General features: G+C 44.5%; 1 protein-coding gene across 1 annotated transcript; it reads right to left on the reverse strand.

Annotated features, from left to right (window-relative positions):
• Nucleotides 1-516: 516 nt before the first annotated feature.
• LOC308562074 (endogenous retrovirus group K member 19 Env polyprotein-like) lies at nt 517-5582 on the reverse strand (the record flags this gene model as incomplete). Its single annotated transcript, XM_081147736.1, has 3 exons — nt 5521-5582; nt 647-1958; nt 517-537 (listed from the first exon to the last, which is right to left on the reverse strand). Exons 2-3 carry the CDS (start codon nt 1955-1957, stop codon nt 517-519), a joined length of 1332 nt encoding a protein of 443 aa, XP_081003862.1. The 5' UTR covers nt 1958; nt 5521-5582.
• Between the last annotated feature and the right edge of the window lie 15488 nt (nt 5583-21070).

Consider the following 21070-nt stretch of genomic DNA (forward strand, 5'->3'; position numbering starts at 1 on the left):
AGGGCAACACCCTACCAAGGAGGCTATTCATGAGGGGCAGCCAGCCGGCTCCCCACATCTCCCCCTTTCTTTTCTATACTAAAGAGTTAGGTTCTAAAGCTTTTGGTCGAGTGTATAAATGGAGAGCATGCACTCCTACTTTTAGGATTTTAATATCTTTTATGAGTGTCCTTAATATGCAGGGTGTTATTAAAAAACCAAGGACAACTAGAGCAGCCAATCCGGCTACTCCGAAAATTCCGTGTTTCCAGTCTGTTGCTGAGAGGAACTGTCCCCTCATCCCATCAATCCAAGATTGGGCCATTTCGGCAAGTGAGATGTCTATTTTAGGTGCTTCTCTTAAGGCCAGGATTTCTTGATGAAGTTGTATTAAGTCTAGAGAGACATTACCATTATGCCAGACCCCTGCTAAATGTTTTTGAATTCTGTCCCAAGGGTAGGAAGAGCTGTTGTATTCCTTGCAGGTCATGCAAATATGTTTAAAATCAGCATGACAGTCTAAGTCTAATCGCAACTTCAAGCTTTGTACTTCTCGCCCTATAATGGTAAGGGTGTCATAGAGTGCATTAAGTCTTTCTTCTACCTTTAAATCTATCGCTTCCTGGGTTCCTAGTGCCTGAGTAACATTGGCACTAAGTTGATTCACCTGGTGCGCTGTTTGTATGCTTTGAGACAGCGACACGGCCGCGGTGACACTGGCCGCAATGACGGCCACCAGGGCTGCAATGCCTGCGATTAAGAGGCCAATAAATCGCTTGCTCCGCAGGAGGAGCTCGGTGGCCTCCTTGATTACCTGGAGACCTCTGTCATTATACCAGTTTCCTGAGACATTTACAGGAATCATTACAAAGGTGGGTTGGTACATTACCATAAGTTGATAATTCAGAGACACATTATACACACAATTACTGAGGGTACAATTATTACATTGGATCTGCCAATATGAGGCGTCCCGAGTAATGTTCAGGGCGCCCACGAGTAGGGCATAGGGTGGCGGGATACAGGCCTGTACTTTATGGTACTGCCGTGTCAACCCCATAAGGACTGCTGTATTTCCCCGCTTGTCATCAGTTTGGATGTCTCCCCCCATGGCAGCAACGAGTCGCCACAGTTGAGTCTGAAATGGCCCTTGGTTTACTGACCAAAAGGACTCAGCAATGGCCTTCCATCCTTGGCCCGCAGCGGACCAATCATGGATCGGGGAACCCCCCGTCGTATTGATCAGTCTGCCAGAGTTCCCTCTGCAGTTCATCCAGTATGGTTGCTTAGTACGATTAGTCAAATCTGCCTCGCAGATAGGCACTCCTTCTGGAGGGGCAGTGGCACTACCTGCAGCGTTGTCACAAGGATACCAAAGGTCCACGTACCAACGTGTCCAATTTGAAACCGACAAAGCCCAAGGCTGTTGACGGCCGTTAAAGGTATAGGTTCCTCTGAGGACTGGCAGCAGGGATTCAGCCTTAGTGGTGCCGATTTTAAAGCAGCCCGATATATCATTACTTTTGGAAAAGCAGATGGGCTGGTCCTTGGCATGTCCTCGATAGGTGAAGTCTGAGGCCTTTACTGGTTGAATATGAACACTGGAATGTCCTCCCACCACCCAGGTGTCGTTGGTGTAAATCACCACCTCCTCATGCTGCCAGGTTACGGGTTGCAGCAATGGAGGACTGGGCAGGTAGGCCCAGTGAACCGCCGCAGAGGCTCCAGGGGCGGCCGCGACCAGGGCTAACATAGCCAGAAACAGCCGTTCAGGAGTGACCTCCATCCTTTGGTTCTGCACCATTCTCTTTGCCTGGTCGGTCAGTCGCGCGAGGGTCTCCGTCACCGAGTTTGAGGACGCTGGGTTCCGTCGAGGCGGGGCTCGGTCGTGTATGGAGAGGTTTCTCATCCGGTCCACAAGCGTCCTGGGACACGTGTCGTACCAGCCTCTCCGGGAGCCACCTTGGCGCTTCGGCATCCTGCGGGAAAACACACACATGCCCTCGGCCCCAGATTAATACCGGATCCGGCCCATGCCACGCCCCATCAAGGGGATCCTTCCATCTCACCAGAGCTTGGTGTTTGGATAAAATCTGCTGCCAAAGCCGCTGGGCTGCAGAGTGACCTTCAGCATCCAAAATTAAAAAATTAAGAATAAAAAGAGCATGATTTAACTGATTCTGTGGGGTTAGGGGGTACAGCTCCCCCTTTTTTATTTTAATTAACTGATTTTTGAGGGTGCTGTGCGCACGCTCGACTATGCCTTGACCCTGTGGGTTGTAGGGAATTCCAGTCTTGCTCTGAATTCCTAACTGGGCACAAAAAGTCTGAAACCGCCGACTGGTGTAACCTGGGCCATTATCAGTTTTAATTACCTTAGGTTGTCCTATAACGGCCATACAGCGTAAGCAGTGAGCAATAACTTGAGTACTAGATTCACCTGGCAAGGCCGAGGCTACTATAAAGCCTGAATATGTGTCTACTGTAATATGAACAAATTTTTGTCTACCAAAGCTAGGGATATGAGTGACATCCATTTGCCATAGATGGTTGGGGAGCAGCCCTCGGGGGTTGACTCCATAATGAGGAACAGTAGTAAGAGCAGGACATGTGGGGCAGTCTTTTACTATTTGACGAGCCGCCTCCCTGGTAATTTTGAATTGTAGTCGGAGAGTATGTGCATTTTGGTGGTGCAGGGCATGGGATGCCTGGGCAGCGGGCACTCCGACGAGGTAAAGTCGGGTGGCTTCGTCCGCCCATCTATTGCCTTCAGTTAAGGGCCCTGGTAAATTAGTGTGGGCGCGAATGTGCCCAAAATAGCAAGGGTGACTGTGATTTAAAATGGCTGTTTGTATGGCCAGAAATAATTGCTGCACAGTGGAGTTAGTGGTGCCAATAAAGGGCACGGTTTCAATACATGAGCGCCCTCGGACTACATAGTGACTGTCAGATATAACGTTTATAGGCCTGTGCGCAAAGTCAACAAGCACTCGACACACAGCAGCCAATTCAACCTCTTGGGCTGAAGAATAGGGGGTGGCCCATCTGACAACTTGTTGCTCATGCACATAGGCGGCGGTGCCCGATGAAGAGCCATCAGTAAACACCGTTTCAGCATCAGGCAAAGGCTGGTCCGTCACTATCTTGGGGAAAATAACAGAATGTCTGAGAAAAAACTGCAAAAGTTTATCTGGAGGGTAGTGATTGTCTACCTGTCCTGGGAATTCAGCGAGAGCAATGCCTCAAGGTGTGCATTTCTGGAATAACCAGTTTATCTGGGCCTGAGAATAAGGCACTAAGATGGCCGCAGGCTCGCGCCCGAAATACCGGCAGGATTCTTCCCGTACATGTTGAATAAGAATTGCTACATGCTCATAGTAAGGGGTTAGCACCCGAGCAGGTGAGGACAGGAGATGCACCCAACGAAGTGGGCGATCCTGCCATAGGACGGCCGTGGGGGAGTGGCTGGTGGCCAATATGCAGGCATACCAAGGCTTATTATAATCACAAAAGGTTGCCTGCTGTAATTTTATGGCTGTCTCAACCTTCTGTAGGGCTGCTCGTCCCACCTGTGTAAGTTGCCTGGGCGAAGACGGGCTTGAGTCACCCTTAAGAATGTCAAATAGGGGTTTAAGCTCTCCCGTGGTAAGGCCTAAGTAGGGTCTTATCCAATTGATATCTCCAAGCAGCTTCTGAAAATCATTTAGAGTATGGAGGTCGTCTACCCTAAGGGACACCTTCTGGCAGGAAAACAAATCAGGTTGGAGATGAAATCCTAAATAGGCAAATGGTGGGTGACGCTGTACCTTTTCTGGGGCGATAATTAATCCCTGCTTACCTAAATCCTGTTCAAGGTCTGCAAAAGCCCTAAGTAAAATCCCTTCTTGGCTAGCTGCAATTAATATATCATCCATGTAGTGGCATAAATAGACAGTGGGGTAGCCCTGTCGGACTCGGGACAAGGCTGTGGCTACAAACTTTTGACACAACGTGGGGCTGTTTGCCATCCCCTGCGGCAGCACCCTCCAATGGTATCGCTGCATCGGTTCTTTGAAATTTACCGATGGAACACTAAAAGCAAATCTTTTGCAATCCTGTGGGTGAAGGGGAATAGTATAAAAACAGTCTTTCAGGTCAATAATGATTTTGAAAGTGTCTCGGGGGATGGCCGCAGGAGTGGGCAGTCCTGGCTGAAGAGCGCCCATAAGTTCCATGGTTACATTAACTTTTCTTAAATCCTGGAGCAATCTCCATTTTCCAGATTTCTTTTTAATGACAAATATGGGGGAATTCCAGGGGGAGTTAGAAGGCTCTATGTGGCCCTGCCGGAGCTGGTCCTGCACCAGGTCCTTAGCGGCAGCTATTTTCTCCTCAGACAGGGGCCATTGATCTACCCACACAGGCTGATCTGATTTCCATATTATCTTATCAGCGTGGGTAACAGGAATATCAAAGGCCCCACCTAAAAATACCCTAGGCCTGTGCGACTAGGGCGTGGCTGGGGCTGCAAGGGTTCTGTGATTCCAGTTCCGGCCTTCCCAAGTCCCTGGCCAGGGAGGAGGCCTTGGTCGAGTAGCTGTTGGGTAGCTGCTGGATGCTTCTTCCTCAAACCCTTCTAAAGACTCGCCTTGCTGTCGTGCCTGAGCTAAGGTTAATTGGAGAGACGATCTGGGTGGAAGTTCCGTTTTTACCTTATCCCACCCAGGGTCGTTGATTTGACCCTGCCCTTTCTGTGCTAGGGCAAGCAGGGCACGCTCTCGGGGGTCTAGTATTTTAACCCCTGCCTGTCCAGCGTGCGGCAAGGCAGTCCTCGCTGCAGCAGCACCAAAACCCGTCCCAGGGGAACTAGGGGGGTCATCTGTATCTCCTCTCATCCCGCCAGAGCCTGGACCCTGTAAGAGATCTCTCATCTGTTGTAACAGATCCTGCATCTTGCTCTGTACCTCCTCCGCGGTGGGTGCGGAGGGGGTAGGGCCAGACCTTTTTGTGCACTCTTCAGAAAGAAAAGCAAACTCCCCATATCTCTCTCTCTCATATTTTGCAGCGGCTTCTTCAAGATCCCCCTCTTCCTTAGGGGTGAGTCTATCAGGCCGGCTATTGCCAACAAGAGGCCCCGGCTCAAGCGGGGGAGCGGTGGCCACATCCTCAGAGTGCGGACCTTTCACAGAGTCAGCACGGGTTTCTGGGGGAGGATCCATACGGGTGCCTTCATGCCGAGGGTCAAGGCTATCCCTAACCAAGGTCCAAAGAGAAAACGTTTCTACTGGCATCTTTTGGGGTCCATGGGCCTGAAAATATCCCTGTAAGCGTTCTCCTACCTTGTTCCAAGTTTCTAAACTCACTGTGCCCTCCTCAGGGAACCAGGGGCACACTTCCTCCACAAACTGCAAAAATGTACGCAGTTGCGAGGTACTAATCTTGGTGCCCCTAGAACGGAGCATTGTTTTTAAGACTTGTGCGAACAGCATTCTACTATTCTCCTGTCCCATAATTTCTTACTCCCGATATACTAACCGCCCTCCCTGCTACCCCTTTACTTACCCAGTAGCGTTGCGCGCGTTCCCCGAGCGGTGTCCTCTACCGTCGTCCCAGGTTTTCAGGTCCCTGTTCGGGTGCCACTTGCCGGAGCCAGCCGGCAGGCGAACGAGGACCTGATTGAGGGGGTGAGGATTAGAAAAGAAAGACTCATAGAAAAGAATGGGATCGGGAGGGCTACAGCCAAGGCAGAGCTGAGCTGAGCTGAGCCGGGCTGAGCCCCGAGTTTATTGTTTTACTCCTTTATATAGTACACCAAGCCACAATACCCAAAACAGTGACCTTTTACCTAGTTCCTGCTCTGCACAAACATTTTTGTTTGTCTAGACACTCTGTCTCCAAGTCAAAGTCTTAAATCTCTGTGTAGGGTTTCTACTCCCTAAAGCAAAGGATACTATGTAATCTTAACTAAACTACAGGAGGCAGAGGTGCTAGCTCTGCCGACCCACCCTGCGGGTCAACGTGCCAGAGATTCCTATCAAGGCCACGCTAGGGTCAACGAGCCCCTGGTGTTTTTCCAGGGCAACACCCTACCAAGGAGGCTATTCATGAGGGGCAGCCAGCCGGCTCCCCACAAAGCACCTTTCGTGCAGGGGCTTATTGCAACATTCGTTGTTTAGGTAAGTTCTTTAGGGTTGGTTTTGGAAGGTCTTTCAACTTTGGACAAATGCCCCTTCGTACGAAATTTTTTCACAGCGCTGTTTCCAAGTGTCCACACAGAGCTGCTGCTTGAAGCTGTCCACATGCACATCTCCCATACTGGTGTGCTCGTTTCAATACCTGGATTTTGGTTTCCTCTTCTCTCTTTGAAATGACAAGCCTTCTTCCTGCATGCTACACACACCTTGTAGCAGTTTCAGTCTGAAGCATGTTGGTGCCTTCAAATCGTTGTGTATCCTATATACAGTGTGTCACACTCCAACACTGAATACACAACTTAGAGCTCGTTTCACTACGGACACACAAACACATCCTTTGTAAAAGTCCTACTTCAGGTCACTTGGAAATGTAAGGGTTTCATGGTGAAGATGAAGTCAATCATGCTTTTGCACTCTGCAACCAATAGAAATGAACTCTTGTACATGCCCATCTGAATTTACCTACAAAGTGCCCTTCTTTTCCGGTTTGTTGAAAGTTCTCAACACATTAGGAGAAAGAGCGTGTTTGAGCAAGAGTGACGCAGTGTGCCTTTTCCTGGATTTCAAATGATTTGGGAAACATACTCCGTATTTTTTCACATTGAGTAAGATATAACATGAGGCTTGCAAGAGATTGAAACAATGCATCCCAAAACGTATTCCAGGAGTGAAAACACACGTTTCTATAAAGACTTTGAAGGAGCAAGCAAAAGCCTAGTGGCTGATTGTTCTTTCAGAGAGAAACACACGCATTTCATCCTTCTGGAGTGAGATTTCAGACAGGAATTCATATGCATTTTGTACTGTGCAGAATGTAGCTACCTGCTCGGGGGTTGTGTCATAGAAGCACCTTTCGTTCAGGAGCTTATTGCAACATTCATAGTTTGGCTAAGTTCCGTAGGGTGGGTTTTGGAAGGTATTTCAACTTTGCCCAAATCCCGCCCGTAAGAAACTTTTTCAGAGCGCTGTTTCCAAGTGTCCACACAGAGCTGCTGCTTGAAGCTATCCACATGCACATCTCCCATAATGGTGTGCTCGTTTCACAACCTGGATTTTGGTTTCCTCTTCTTTCTTTGAAATGACAAGCCTTCTTTCTGTATGCTACACACACTTTGTAGCAGTTTCAGTTTTAAGCATGTTGGTGCTCTCAAAACTCTGTGTAACCTTTGTACAGTGTTACACGCTCAAGCACTGAATACACAAGTTAGAGCTCCTTTCACAGGAGACACGCAAACACGTCTTTTTGTGAAATTCCTACTTCAGGTCTCTTTGAAATGTAAGGGTTTCATCGAGAACATGAAGTCCATCATGCTATTGCACTCTGCATCCAATATATATGACTTTTGTAGATGCCCGTCTGAATTTCACTGGAAAAGGCCCTTCCTTTCTGCTTTAAAGAATGCTCTCAACGCATCAGTTGAAAGAGCGTGTTTGGGAAAGAGTGATGCAGTGTGCGTTTTCCTGGATTTTAAGCTGTTTGGGAAACATACTCCTTTTTTTCCACATTGTGTAAGAAACAACATGAGGCTTGCAAGAGATTGAAACAATGCATCTCAAAACGTATTCAAACAGTGAAAACACACGTTTCTACAAAGACTTTGAAGGAGCAAGCGAAAGCCTAGTGCCTGAGTGTTGTTTCAGAGCAAAACACATGCATTTCCTCCTTCTGGAGTGAGTTTTCAGCCTGGAGTTCATATGCATTTTGTACTGCGCAGAATGTAGCTACCTGTTCAGGGGTTGTGTCATAGAAGCACCTTTCGTGCAGGGGCTTATTGCAACATTCGTTGTTTAGCTAAGTTCTTTAGGGTTGGTTTTGGAAGGTCTTTCAACTTTGGACAAATGCCCCTTCGTACGAAATGTTTTCACAGCGCTGTTTCCAAGTGTCCACACAGAGCTGCTGCTTGAAGCTGTCCACATGCACATCTCCCATACTGGTGTGCTCGTTTCAATACCTGGATTTTGGTTTCCTCTTCTCTCTTTGAAATGACAAGCCTTCTTCCTGCATGCTACACACACCTTGTAGCAGTTTCATTCTGAAGCATGTTGGTGCCTTCAAATCATTGTGTATCCTATATACAGTGTGTCACACTCCAACACTGAATACACAACATAGAGCTCGTTTCACTACGGATACACAAACACATCCTTTGTAAAAGTCCTACTTCAGGTCACTTGGAAATGTAAGGGTTTCATGGAGAAGATGAAGTCAATCATGCTTTTGCACTCTGCAACCAATAGAAATGAACTCTTGTACATGCCCATCTGAATTTACCTACAAAGTGCCCTTCTTTTCCGGTTTGTTGAAAGTTCTCAACACATTAGGAGAAAGAGCGTGTTTGAGCAAGAGTGACGCATTGTGCCTTTTCGTGGATTTCAAATGATTTGGGAAACATACTCCTTATTTTTTCACATTGAGTAAGATATAACATGAGGCTTGCAAGAGATTGAAACAATGCATCCCAAAACGTATTCCAGGAGTGAAAACACACGTTTCTATAAAGACTTTGAAGGAGCAAGCAAAAGCCTAGTGGCTGATTGTTCTTTCAGAGAGAAACACACGCATTTCATCCTTCTGGAGTGAGTTTTCAGACAGGAATTCATATGCATTTTGTACTGTGCAGAATGTAGCTACCTGCTCGGGGGTTGTCTCATAGAAGCACCTTTCGTTCAGGAGCTTATTGCAACATTCATAGTTTGGCTAAGTTCCGTAGGGTGGGTTTTGGAAGGTCTTTCAATTTTGCCCAAATCCCGCCCGTAAGAAACTTTTTCAGAGCGCTGTTTCCAAGTGTCCACACAGAGCTGCTGCTTGAAGCTATCCACATGCACATCTCCCATAATGGTGTGCTCGTTTCACTACCTGGATTTTGGTTTCCTCTTCTTTCTTTGAAATGACAAGCCTTCTTTCTGTAGGCTACACACACTTTGTAGCAGTTTCAGTTTTAAGCATGTTGGTGCTCTCAAAACGCTATGTAACCTTTGTAGAGTCTTACACTCTCAAGCACTGAATACACAAGTTAGAGCTCCTTTCACAGGAGACACGCAAACACGTCTTTTTGTGAAATTCCTACTTCAGGTCACTTTGAAATGTAAGGGTTTCATCGAGAACATGAAGTCCATCATGCTATTGCACTCTGCATCCAATATATATGACTTTTGTAGATGCCCGTCTGAATTTCACTGGAAAAGGCCCTTCCTTTCTGCTTTAAAGAATGCTCTCAACACATCAGTTGAAAGAGCGTGTTTGGGAAAGAGTGATGCAGTGTGCGTTTTCCTGGATTTTAAGCTGTTTGGGAAACATACTCCTTTTTTTTCCACATTGTGTAAGAAACAACATGAGGCTTGCAAGAGATTGAAACAATGCATCTCAAAACGTATTCAAACAGTGAAAACACACGTTTCTACAAAGACTTTGAAGGAGCAAGCGAAAGCCTAGTGCCTGAGTGTTGTTTCAGAGCAAAACACATGCATTTCCTCCTTCTGGAGTGAGTTTTCAGCCTGGAGTTCATATGCATTTTGTACTGCGCAGAATGTAGCTACCTGTTCAGGGGTTGTGTCATAGAAGCACCTTTCGTGCAGGGGCTTATTGCAACATTCGTTGTTTAGCTAAGTTCTTTAGGGTTGGTTTTGGAAGGTCTTTCAACTTTGGACAAATGCCCCTTCGTACGAAATTTTTTCACAGCGCTGTTTCCAAGTGTCCACACAGAGCTGCTGCTTGAAGCTGTCCACATGCACATCTCCCATACTGGTGTGCTCGTTTCAATACCTGGATTTTGGTTTCCTCTTCTCTCTTTGAAATGACAAGCCTTCTTCCTGCATGCTATACACACCTTGTAGCAGTTTCAGTCTGAAGCATGTTGGTGCCTTCAAATCGTTGTGTAGCCTATATACAGTGAGTCACACTCCAACACTGAATACACAACTTAGAGCTCGTTTCACTACGGACACACAAACACATCCTTTGTAAAAGTCCTACTTCAGGTCACTTGGAAATGTAAGGGTTTCATGGAGAAGATGAAGTCAATCATGCTTTTGCACTCTGCAACCAATAGAAATGAACTCTTGTACATGCCCATCTGAATTTACCTACAAAGTGCCCTTCTTTTCCGGTTTGTTGAAAGTTCTCAACACATTAGGAGAAAGAGAGTGTTTGAGCAAGAGTGACGCAGTGTGCCTTTTCCTGGATTTCAAATGATTTGGGAAACATACTCCTTATTTTTTCACATTGAGTAAGATATAACATGAGGCTTGCAAGAGATTGAAACAATGCATCCCAAAACGTATTCCAGGAGTGAAAACACACGTTTCTATAAAGACTTTGAAGGAGCAAGCAAAAGCCTAGTGGCTGATTGTTCTTTCAGAGAGAAACGCACGCATTTCATCCCTCTGGAGTGAGTTTTCAGACAGGAATTCATATGCATTTTGTACTGTGCAGAATGTAGCTACCTGCTCGGGGGTTGTGTCATAGAAGCACCTTTCGTTCAGGAGCTTATTGCAACATTCATAGTTTGGCTAAGTTCCGTAGGGTGGGTTTTGGAAGGTCTTTCAACTTTGCCCAAATCCCGCCCGTAAGAAACTTTTTCAGAGCGCTGTTTCCAAGTGTCCACACAGAGCTGCTGCTTGAAGCTATCCACATGCACATCTCCCATAATGGTGTGCTCATTTCACTACCTGGATTTTGGTTTCCTCTTCTTTCTTTGAAATGACAAGCCTTCTTTCTGTATGCTACACACACTTTGTAGCAGTTTCAGTTTTAAGCATGTTGGTGCTCCCAAAACGCTGTGTAACCTTTGTAGAGTGTTACACTCTCAAGCACTGAACACAAGTTAGAGCTCCTTTCACAGGAGACACGCAAACACGTCTTTTTGTGAAATTCCTACTTCAGGTCACTTTGAAATGTAAGGGTTTCATCGAGAACATGAAGTCCATCATGCTATTGCACTCTGCATCCAATATATATGACTTTTGTAGATGCCCGTCTGAATTTCACTGCGAAAGGCCTTTCCTTTCTGCTTTAAAGAATGCTCTCAACGCATCAGTTGAAAGAGCGTGTTTGGGAAAGAGTGATGCAGTGTGCGTTTTCCTGGATTTTAAGCTGTTTGGGAAACATACTCCTTTTTTTTCCACATTGTGTAAGAAACAACATGAGGCTTGCAAGAGATTGAAACAATGCATCTCAAAACGTATTCAAACAGTGAAAACACACGTTTCTATAAAGACTTTGAAGGAGCAAGCAAAAGCCTAGTGGCTGATTGTTCTTTCAGAGAGAAACGCACGCATTTCATCCCTCTGGAGTGAGTTTTCAGACAGGAATTCATATGCATTTTGTACTGTGCAGAATGTAGCTACCTGCTCGGGGGTTGTGTCATAGAAGCACCTTTCGTTCAGGAGCTTATTGCAACATTCATAGTTTGGCTAAGTTCCGTAGGGTGGGTTTTGGAAGGTCTTTCAACTTTGCCCAAATCCCGCCCCTAAGAAATTTTTTCAGAGCGCTGTTTCCAAGTGTCCACACAGAGCTGCTGCTTGAAGCTATCCACATGCACATCTCCCATAATGGTGTGCTCGTTTCACTACCTGGATTTTGGTTTCCTCTTCTTTCTTTGAAATGACAAGCCTTCTTTCTGTAGGCTACACACACTTTGTAGCAGTTTCAGTTTTAAGCATGTCGGTGCTCTCAAAACGCTATGTAACCTTTGTAGAGTCTTACACTCTCAAGCACTGAATACACAAGTTAGAGCTCCTTTCACAGGAGACACGCAAACACGTCTTTTTGTGAAACTCCTACGTAGGTTCACTTTGAAATGTAAGGGTTTCATCGAGAACATGAAGTCCATCATGCTATTGCACTCTGCATCCAATATATATGACTTTTGTAGATGCCCGTCTGAATTTCACTGGAAAAGGCCCTTCCTTTCTGCTTTAAAGAATGCTCTCAACGCATCAGTTGAAAGAGCGTGTTTGGGAAAGAGTGATGCAGTGTGCGTTTTCCTGGATTTTAAGCTGTTTGGGAAACATACTCCTTTTTTTCCACATTGTGTAAGAAACAACATGAGGCTTGCAAGAGATTGAAACAATGCATCTCAAAACGTATTCAAACAGTGAAAACACACGTTTCTACAAAGACTTTGAAGGAGCAAGTGAAAGCCTAGTGCCTGAGTGTTGTTTCAGAGCAAAACACATGCATTTCCTCCTTCTGGAGTGAGTTTTCAGCCTGGAGTTCATATGCATTTTGTACTGCGCAGAATGTGGCTACCTGTTCAGGGGTTGTGTCATAGAAGCACCTTTCGTGCAGGGGCTTATTGCAACATTCGTTGTTTAGCTAAGTTCTTTAGGGTTGGTTTTGGAAGGTCTTTCAACTTTGGACAAATGCCCCTTCGTACGAAATTTTTTCACAGCGCTGTTTCCAAGTGTCCACACAGAGCTGCTGCTTGAAGCTGTCCACATGTACATCTCCCATACTGGTGTGCTCGTTTCAATACCTGGATTTTGGTTTCCTCTTCTCTCTTTGAAATGACAAGCCTTCTTCCTGCATGCTACACACACCTTGTAGCAGTTTCAGTCTGAAGCATGTTCGTGCCTTCAAATCATTGTGTATCCTATATACAGTGTGTCACACTCCAACACTGAATACACAACATAGAGCTCGTTTCACTATGGACACACAAACACATCCTTTGTAAAAGTCCTACTTCAGGTCACTTGGAAATGTAAGGGTTTCATGGAGAAGATGAAGTCAATCATGCTTTTGCACTCTGCAACCAATAGAAATGAACTCTTGTACATGCCCATCTGAATTTACCTACAAAGTGCCCTTCTTTTCCGGTTTGTTGAAAGTTCTCAACACATTAGGAGAAAGAGCGTGTTTGAGCAAGAGTGACGCAGTGTGCCTTTTCCTGGATTTCAAATGATTGGGGACACATACTCCTTATTTTTTCACATTGAGTAAGATATAATGAGGCTTGCAAGAGATTGAAACAATGCATCCCAAAACGTATTCCAGGAGTGAAAACACACGTTTCTATAAAGACTTTGATGGAGCAAGCAAAAGCCTAGTGGCTGATTGTTCTTTCAGAGAGAAACACACGCATTTCATCCCTCTGGAGTGAGTTTTCAGACAGGAATTCATATGCATTTTGTACTGTGCAGAATGTAGCTACATGCTCGGGGGTTGTGTCATAGAAGCACCTTTCGTTCAGGAGCTTATTGCAACATTCATAGTTTGGCTAAGTTCCGTAGGGTGGGTTTTGGAAGGTCTTTCAACTTTGCCCAAATCCCGCCCGTAAGAAACTTTTTCAGAGCGCTGTTTCCAAGTTTCCAATCAGAGCTGCTGCTTGAAGCTATCCACATGCACATCTCCCATAATGGTGTGCTCGTTTCACTACCTGGATTTTGGTTTCCTCTTCTTTCTTTGAAATGACAAGCCTTCTTTCTGTAGGCTACACACACTTTGTAGCAGTTTCAGTTTTAAGCATGTTGGTGCTCTCAAAACGCTGTGTAACCTTTGTAGAGTGTTACACTCTCAAGCACTGAATACACAAGTTAGAGCTCCTTTCACAGGAGACACGCAAACACGTCTTTTTGTGAAATTCCTACTTCAGGTCACTTTGAAATGTAAGGGTTTCATCGAGAACATGAAGTCCATCATGCTATTGCACTCTGTAACCAATATATATGAGTTTTGTAGATGCCCGTCTGAATTTCACTGGAAGAGGCCCTTCCTTTCTGCTTTAAAGAATGCTCTCAACGCATCAGTTGAAAGAGCGTGTTTGGGAAAGAGTGATGCAGTGTGCGTTTTCCTGGATTTTAAGCTGTTTGGGAAACATACTCCTTTTTTTTCCACATTGTGTAAGAAACAACATGAGGCTTGCAAGAGATTGAAACAATGCATCTCAAAACGTATTCAAACAGTGAAAACACACGTTTCTACAAAGACTTTGAAGGAGCAAGCGAAAGCCTAGTGCCTGAGTGTTGTTTCAGAGCAAAACACATGCATTTCCTCCTTCTGGAGTGAGTTTTCAGCCTGGAGTTCATATGCATTTTGTACTGCGCAGAATGTAGCTACCTGTTCAGGGGTTGTGTCATAGAAGCACCTTTCGTGCAGGGGCTTATTGCAACATTCGTTGTTTAGCTAAGTTCTTTAGGGTTGGTTTTGGAAGGTCTTTCAACTTTGGACAAATGCCCCTTCGTACGAAATGTTTTCACAGCGCTGTTTCCAAGTGTCCACACAGAGCTGCTGCTTGAAGCTGTCCACATGCACATCTCCCATACTGGTGTGCTCGTTTCAATACATGGATTTTGGTTTCCTCTTCTCTCTTTGAAATGACAAGCCTTCTTCCTGCATGCTATACACACCTTGTAGCAGTTTCAGTCTGAAGCATGTTGGTGCCTTCAAATCGTTGTGTATCCTATATACAGTGAGTCACACTCCAACACTGAATACACAACTTAGAGCTCGTTTCACTACGGACACACAAACACATCCTTTGTAAAAGTCCTACTTCAGGTCACTTGGAAATGTAAGGGTTTCATGGAGAAGATGAAGTCAATCATGCTTTTGCACTCTGCAACCAATAGAAATGAACTCTTGTACATGCCCATCTGAATTTACCTACAAAGTGCCCTTCTTTTCCGGTTTGTTGAAAGTTCTCAACACATTAGGAGAAAGAGCGTGTTTGAGCAAGAGTGACGCAGTGTGCCTTTTCCTGGATTTCAAATGATTTGGGAAACATACTCCTTATTTTTTCACATTGAGTAAGATATAACATGAGGCTTGCAAGAGATTGAAACAATGCATCCCAAAACGTATTCCAGGAGTGAAAACACACGTTTCTATAAAGACTTTGAAGGAGCAAGCAAAAGCCTAGTGGCTGATTGTTCTTTCAGAGAGAAACGCACGCATTTCATCCCTCTGGAGTGAGTTTTCAGACAGGAATTCATATGCATTTTGTACTGTGCAGAATGTAGCTACCGGCTCGGGGGTTGTGTCATAGAAGCACCTTTCGTTCAGGAGCTTATTGCAACATTCATAGTTTGGCTAAGTTCCGTAGGGTGGGTTTTGGAAGGTCTTTCAACTTTGCCCAAATCCCGGCCCTAAGAAATTTTTTCAGAGCGCTGTTTCCAAGTGTCCACACAGAGCTGCTGCTTGAAGCTATCCACATGCACATCTCCCATAATGGTGTGCTCGTTTCACTACCTGGATTTTGGTTTCCTCTTCTTTCTTTGAAATGACAAGCCTTCTTTCTGTAGGCTACACACACTTTGTAGCAGTTTCAGTTTTAAGCATGTTGGTGCTCTCAAAACGCTATGTAACCTTTGTAGAGTCTTACACTCTCAAGCACTGAATACACAAGTTAGAGCTCCTTTCACAGGAGACACGCAAACACGTCTTTTTGTGAAATTCCTACTTCAGGTCACTTTGAAATGTAAGAGTTTCATCGAGAACATGAAGTCCATCATCCTATTGCACTCTGCATCCAATATATATGACTTTTGTAGATGCCCGTCTGAATTTCACTGGAAAAGGCCCTTCCTTTCTGCTTTAAAGAATGCTCTCAACGCATCAGTTGAAAGAGCGTGTTTGGGAAAGAGTGATGCAGTGTGCGTTTTCCTGGATTTTAAGCTGTTTGGGAAACATACTCCTTTTTTTTCCACATTGTGTAAGAAACAACATGAGGCTTGCAAGAGATTGAAACAATGCATCTCAAAACGTATTCAAACAGTGAAAACACACGTTTCTACAAAGACTTTGAAGGAGCAAGCGAAAGCCTAGTGCCTGAGTGTTGTTTCAGAGCAAAACACATGCATTTCCTCCTTCTGGAGTGAGATTTCAGCCTGGAGTTCATATGCATTTTGTACTGCGCAGAATGTAGCTACCTGTTCAGGGGTTGTGTCATAGAAGCACCTTTCGTGCAGGGGCTTATTGCAACATTCGTTGTTTAGCTAAGTTTTTAGGGTTGGTTTTGGAAGGTCTTTCAACTTTGGACAAATGCCCCTTCGTACGAAATGTTTTCACAGCGCTGTTTCCAAGTGTCCACACAGAGCTGCTGCTTGAAGCTGTCCACATGCACATCTCCCATACTGGTGTGCTCGTTTCAATACATGGATTTTGGTTTCCTCTTCTCTCTTTGAAATGACAAGCCTTCTTCCTGCATGCTATACACACCTTGTAGCAGTTTCAGTCTGAAGCATGTTGGTGCCTTCAAATCGTTGTGTATCCTATATACAGTGAATCACACTCCAACACTGAATACACAACTTAGAGCTCGTTTCACTACGGACACACAAACACATCCTTTGTAAAAGTCCTACTTCAGGTCACTTGGAAATGTAAGGGTTTCATGGAGAAGATGAAGTCAATCATGCTTTTGCACTCTGCAACCAATAGAAATGAACTCTTGTACATGCCCATCTGAATTTACCTACACAGTGCCCTTCTTTTCCGGTTTGTTGAAAGTTCTCAACACATTAGGAGAAAGAGCGTGTTTGAGCAAGAGTGACGCAGTGTGCCTTTTCCTGGATTTCAAATGATTTGGGAAACATACTCCTTATTTTTTCACATTGAGTAAGATATAACATGAGGCTTGCAAGAGATTGAAACAATGCATCCCAAAACGTATTCCAGGAGTGAAAACACACGTTTCTATAAAGACTTTGAAGGAGCAAGCAAAAGCCTAGTGGCTGATTGTTCTTTCAGAGAGAAACGCACGCATTTCATCCCTCTGGAGTGAGTTTTCAGACAGGAATTCATATGCATTTTGTACTGTGCAGAATGTAGCTACCTGCTCGGGGGTTGTGTCATAGAAGCACCTTTCGTTCAGGAGCTTATTGCAACATTCATAGTTTGGCTAAGTTCCGTAGGGTGGGTTTTGGAAGGTCTTTCAACTTTGCCCAAATCCCGCCCGTAAGAAACTTTTTCAGAGCGCTGTTTCCAAGTGTCCACACAGAGCTGCTGCTTGAAGCTATCCACATGCACATCTCCCATAATGGTGTGCTCATTTCACTACCTGGATTTTGGTTTCCTCTTCTTTCTTTGAAATGACAAGCCTTCTTTCTGTATGCTACACACACTTTGTAGCAGTTTCAGTTTTAAGCATGTTGGTGCTCCCAAAACGCTGTGTAACCTTTGTAGAGTGTTACACTCTCAAGCACTGAACACAAGTTAGAGCTCCTTTCACAGGAGACACGCAAACACGTCTTTTTGTGAAATTCCTACTTCAGGTCACTTTGAAATGTAAGGGTTTCATCGAGAACATGAAGTCCATCATGCTATTGCACTCTGCATCCAATATATATGACTTTTGTAGATGCCCGTCTGAATTTCACTGCGAAAGGCCCTTCCTTTCTGCTTTAAAGAATGCTCTCAACGCATCAGTTGAAAGAGCGTGTTTGGGAAAGAGTGATGCAGTGTGCGTTTTCCTGGATTTTAAGCTGTTTGGGAAACATACTCCTTTTTTTTCCACATTGTGTAAGAAACAACATGAGGCTTGCAAGAGATTGAAACAATGCATCTCAAAACGTATTCAAACAGTGAAAACACACGTTTCTATAAAGACTTTGAAGGAGCAAGCAAAAGCCTAGTGGCTGATTGTTCTTTCAGAGAGAAACGCACGCATTTCATCCCTCTGGAGTGAGTTTTCAGACAGGAATTCATATGCATTTTGTACTGTGCAGAATGTAGCTACCTGCTCGGGGGTTGTGTCATAGAAGCACCTTTCGTTCAGGAGCTTATTGCAACATTCATAGTTTGGCTAAGTTCCGTAGGGTGGGTTTTGGAAGGTCTTTCAACTTTGCCCAAATCCCGCCCCTAAGAAATTTTTTCAGAGCGCTGTTTCCAAGTGTCCACACAGAGCTGCTGCTTGAAGCTATCCACATGCACATCTCCCATAATGGTGTGCTCGTTTCACTACCTGGATTTTGGTTTCCTCTTCTTTCTTTGAAATGACAAGCCTTCTTTCTGTAGGCTACACACACTTTGTAGCAGTTTCAGTTTTAAGCATGTCGGTGCTCTCAAAACGCTATGTAACCTTTGTAGAGTCTTACACTCTCAAGCACTGAATACACAAGTTAGAGCTCCTTTCACAGGAGACACGCAAACACGTCTTTTTGTGAAACTCCTACGTAGGTTCACTTTGAAATGTAAGGGTTTCATCGAGAACATGAAGTCCATCATGCTATTGCACTCTGCATCCAATATATATGACTTTTGTAGATGCCCGTCTGAATTTCACTGGAAAAGGCCCTTCCTTTCTGCTTTAAAGAATGCTCTCAACGCATCAGTTGAAAGAGCGTGTTTGGGAAAGAGTGATGCAGTGTGCGTTTTCCTGGATTTTAAGCTGTTTGGGAAACATACTCCTTTTTTTCCACATTGTGTAAGAAACAACATGAGGCTTGCAAGAGATTGAAACAATGCATCTCAAAACGTATTCAAACAGTGAAAACACACGTTTCTACAAAGACTTTGAAGGAGCAAGTGAAAGCCTAGTGCCTGAGTGTTGTTTCAGAGCAAAACACATGCATTTCCTCCTTCTGGAGTGAGTTTTCAGCCTGGAGTTCATATGCATTTTGTACTGCGCAGAATGTGGCTACCTGTTCAGGGGTTGTGTCATAGAAGCACCTTTCGTGCAGGGGCTTATTGCAACATTCGTTGTTTAGCTAAGTTCTTTAGGGTTGGTTTTGGAAGGTCTTTCAACTTTGGACAAATGCCCCTTCGTACGAAATTTTTTCACAGCGCTGTTTCCAAGTGTCCACACAGAGCTGCTGCTTGAAGCTGTCCACATGTACATCTCCCATACTGGTGTGCTCGTTTCAATACCTGGATTTTGGTTTCCTCTTCTCTCTTTGAAATGACAAGCCTTCTTCCTGCATGCTACACACACCTTGTAGCAGTTTCAGTCTGAAGCATGTTCGTGCCTTCAAATCATTGTGTATCCTATATACAGTGTGTCACACTCCAACACTGAATACACAACATAGAGCTCGTTTCACTATGGACACACAAACACATCCTTTGTAAAAGTCCTACTTCAGGTCACTTGGAAATGTAAGGGTTTCATGGAGAAGATGAAGTCAATCATGCTTTTGCACTCTGCAACCAATAGAAATGAACTCTTGTACATGCCCATCTGAATTTACCTACAAAGTGCCCTTCTTTTCCGGTTTGTTGAAAGTTCTCAACACATTAGGAGAAAGAGCGTGTTTGAGCAAGAGTGACGCAGTGTGCCTTTTCCTGGATTTCAAATGATTGGGGACACATACTCCTTATTTTTTCACATTGAGTAAGATATAATGAGGCTTGCAAGAGATTGAAACAATGCATCCCAAAACGTATTCCAGGAGTGAAAACACACGTTTCTATAAAGACTTTGATGGAGCAAGCAAAAGCCTAGTGGCTGATTGTTCTTTCAGAGAGAAACACACGCATTTCATCCCTCTGGAGTGAGTTTTCAGACAGGAATTCATATGCATTTTGTACTGTGCAGAATGTAGCTACATGCTCGGGGGTTGTGTCATAGAAGCACCTTTCGTTCAGGAGCTTATTGCAACATTCATAGTTTGGCTAAGTTCCGTAGGGTGGGTTTTGGAAGGTCTTTCAACTTTGCCCAAATCCCGCCCGTAAGAAACTTTTTCAGAGCGCTGTTTCCAAGTTTCCAATCAGAGCTGCTGCTTGAAGCTATCCACATGCACATCTCCCATAATGGTGTGCTCGTTTCACTACCTGGATTTTGGTTTCCTCTTCTTTCTTTGAAATGACAAGCCTTCTTTCTGTAGGCTACACACACTTTGTAGCAGTTTCAGTTTTAAGCATGTTGGTGCTCTCAAAACGCTGTGTAACCTTTGTAGAGTGTTACACTCTCAAGCACTGAATACACAAGTTAGAGCTCCTTTCACAGGAGACACGCAAACACGTCTTTTTGTGAAATTCCTACTTCAGGTCACTTTGAAATGTAAGGGTTTCATCGAGAACATGAAGTCCATCATGCTATTGCACTCTGTAACCAATATATATGAGTTTTGTAGATGCCCGTCTGAATTTCACTGGAAGAGGCCCTTCCTTTCTGCTTTAAAGAATGCTCTCAACGCATCAGTTGAAAGAGCGTGTTTGGGAAAGAGTGATGCAGTGTGCGTTTTCCTGGATTTTAAGCTGTTTGGGAAACATACTCCTTTTTTTTCCACATTGTGTAAGAAACAACATGAGGCTTGCAAGAGATTGAAACAATGCATCTCAAAACGTATTCAAACAGTGAAAACACACGTTTCTACAAAGACTTTGAAGGAGCAAGCGAAAGCCTAGTGCCTGAGTGTTGTTTCAGAGCAAAACACATGCATTTCCTCCTTCTGGAGTGAGTTTTCAGCCTGGAGTTCATATGCATTTTGTACTGCGCAGAATGTAGCTACCTGTTCAGGGGTTGTGTCATAGAAGCACCTTTCGTGCAGGGGCTTATTGCAACATTCGTTGTTTAGCTAAGTTCTTTAGGGTTGGTTTTGGAAGGTCTTTCAACTTTGGACAAATGCCCCTTCGTACGAAATGTTTTCACAGCGCTGTTTCCAAGTGTCCACACAGAGCTGCTGCTTGAAGCTGTCCACATGCACATCTCCCATACTGGTGTGCTCGTTTCAATACATGGATTTTGGTTTCCTCTTCTCTCTTTGAAATGACAAGCCTTCTTCCTGCATGCTATACACACCTTGTAGCAGTTTCAGTCTGAAGCATGTTGGTGCCTTCAAATCGTTGTGTATCCTATATACAGTGAGTCACACTCCAACACTGAATACACAACTTAGAGCTCGTTTCACTACGGACACACAAACACATCCTTTGTAAAAGTCCTACTTCAGGTCACTTGGAAATGTAAGGGTTTCATGGAGAAGATGAAGTCAATCATGCTTTTGCACTCTGCAACCAATAGAAATGAACTCTTGTA

This window comes from Miniopterus schreibersii (assembly GCF_964146895.1).
Source record: "Miniopterus schreibersii genome assembly, chromosome: 9".
Classification (NCBI taxonomy): Eukaryota; Metazoa; Chordata; class Mammalia; order Chiroptera; family Miniopteridae; genus Miniopterus; species Miniopterus schreibersii.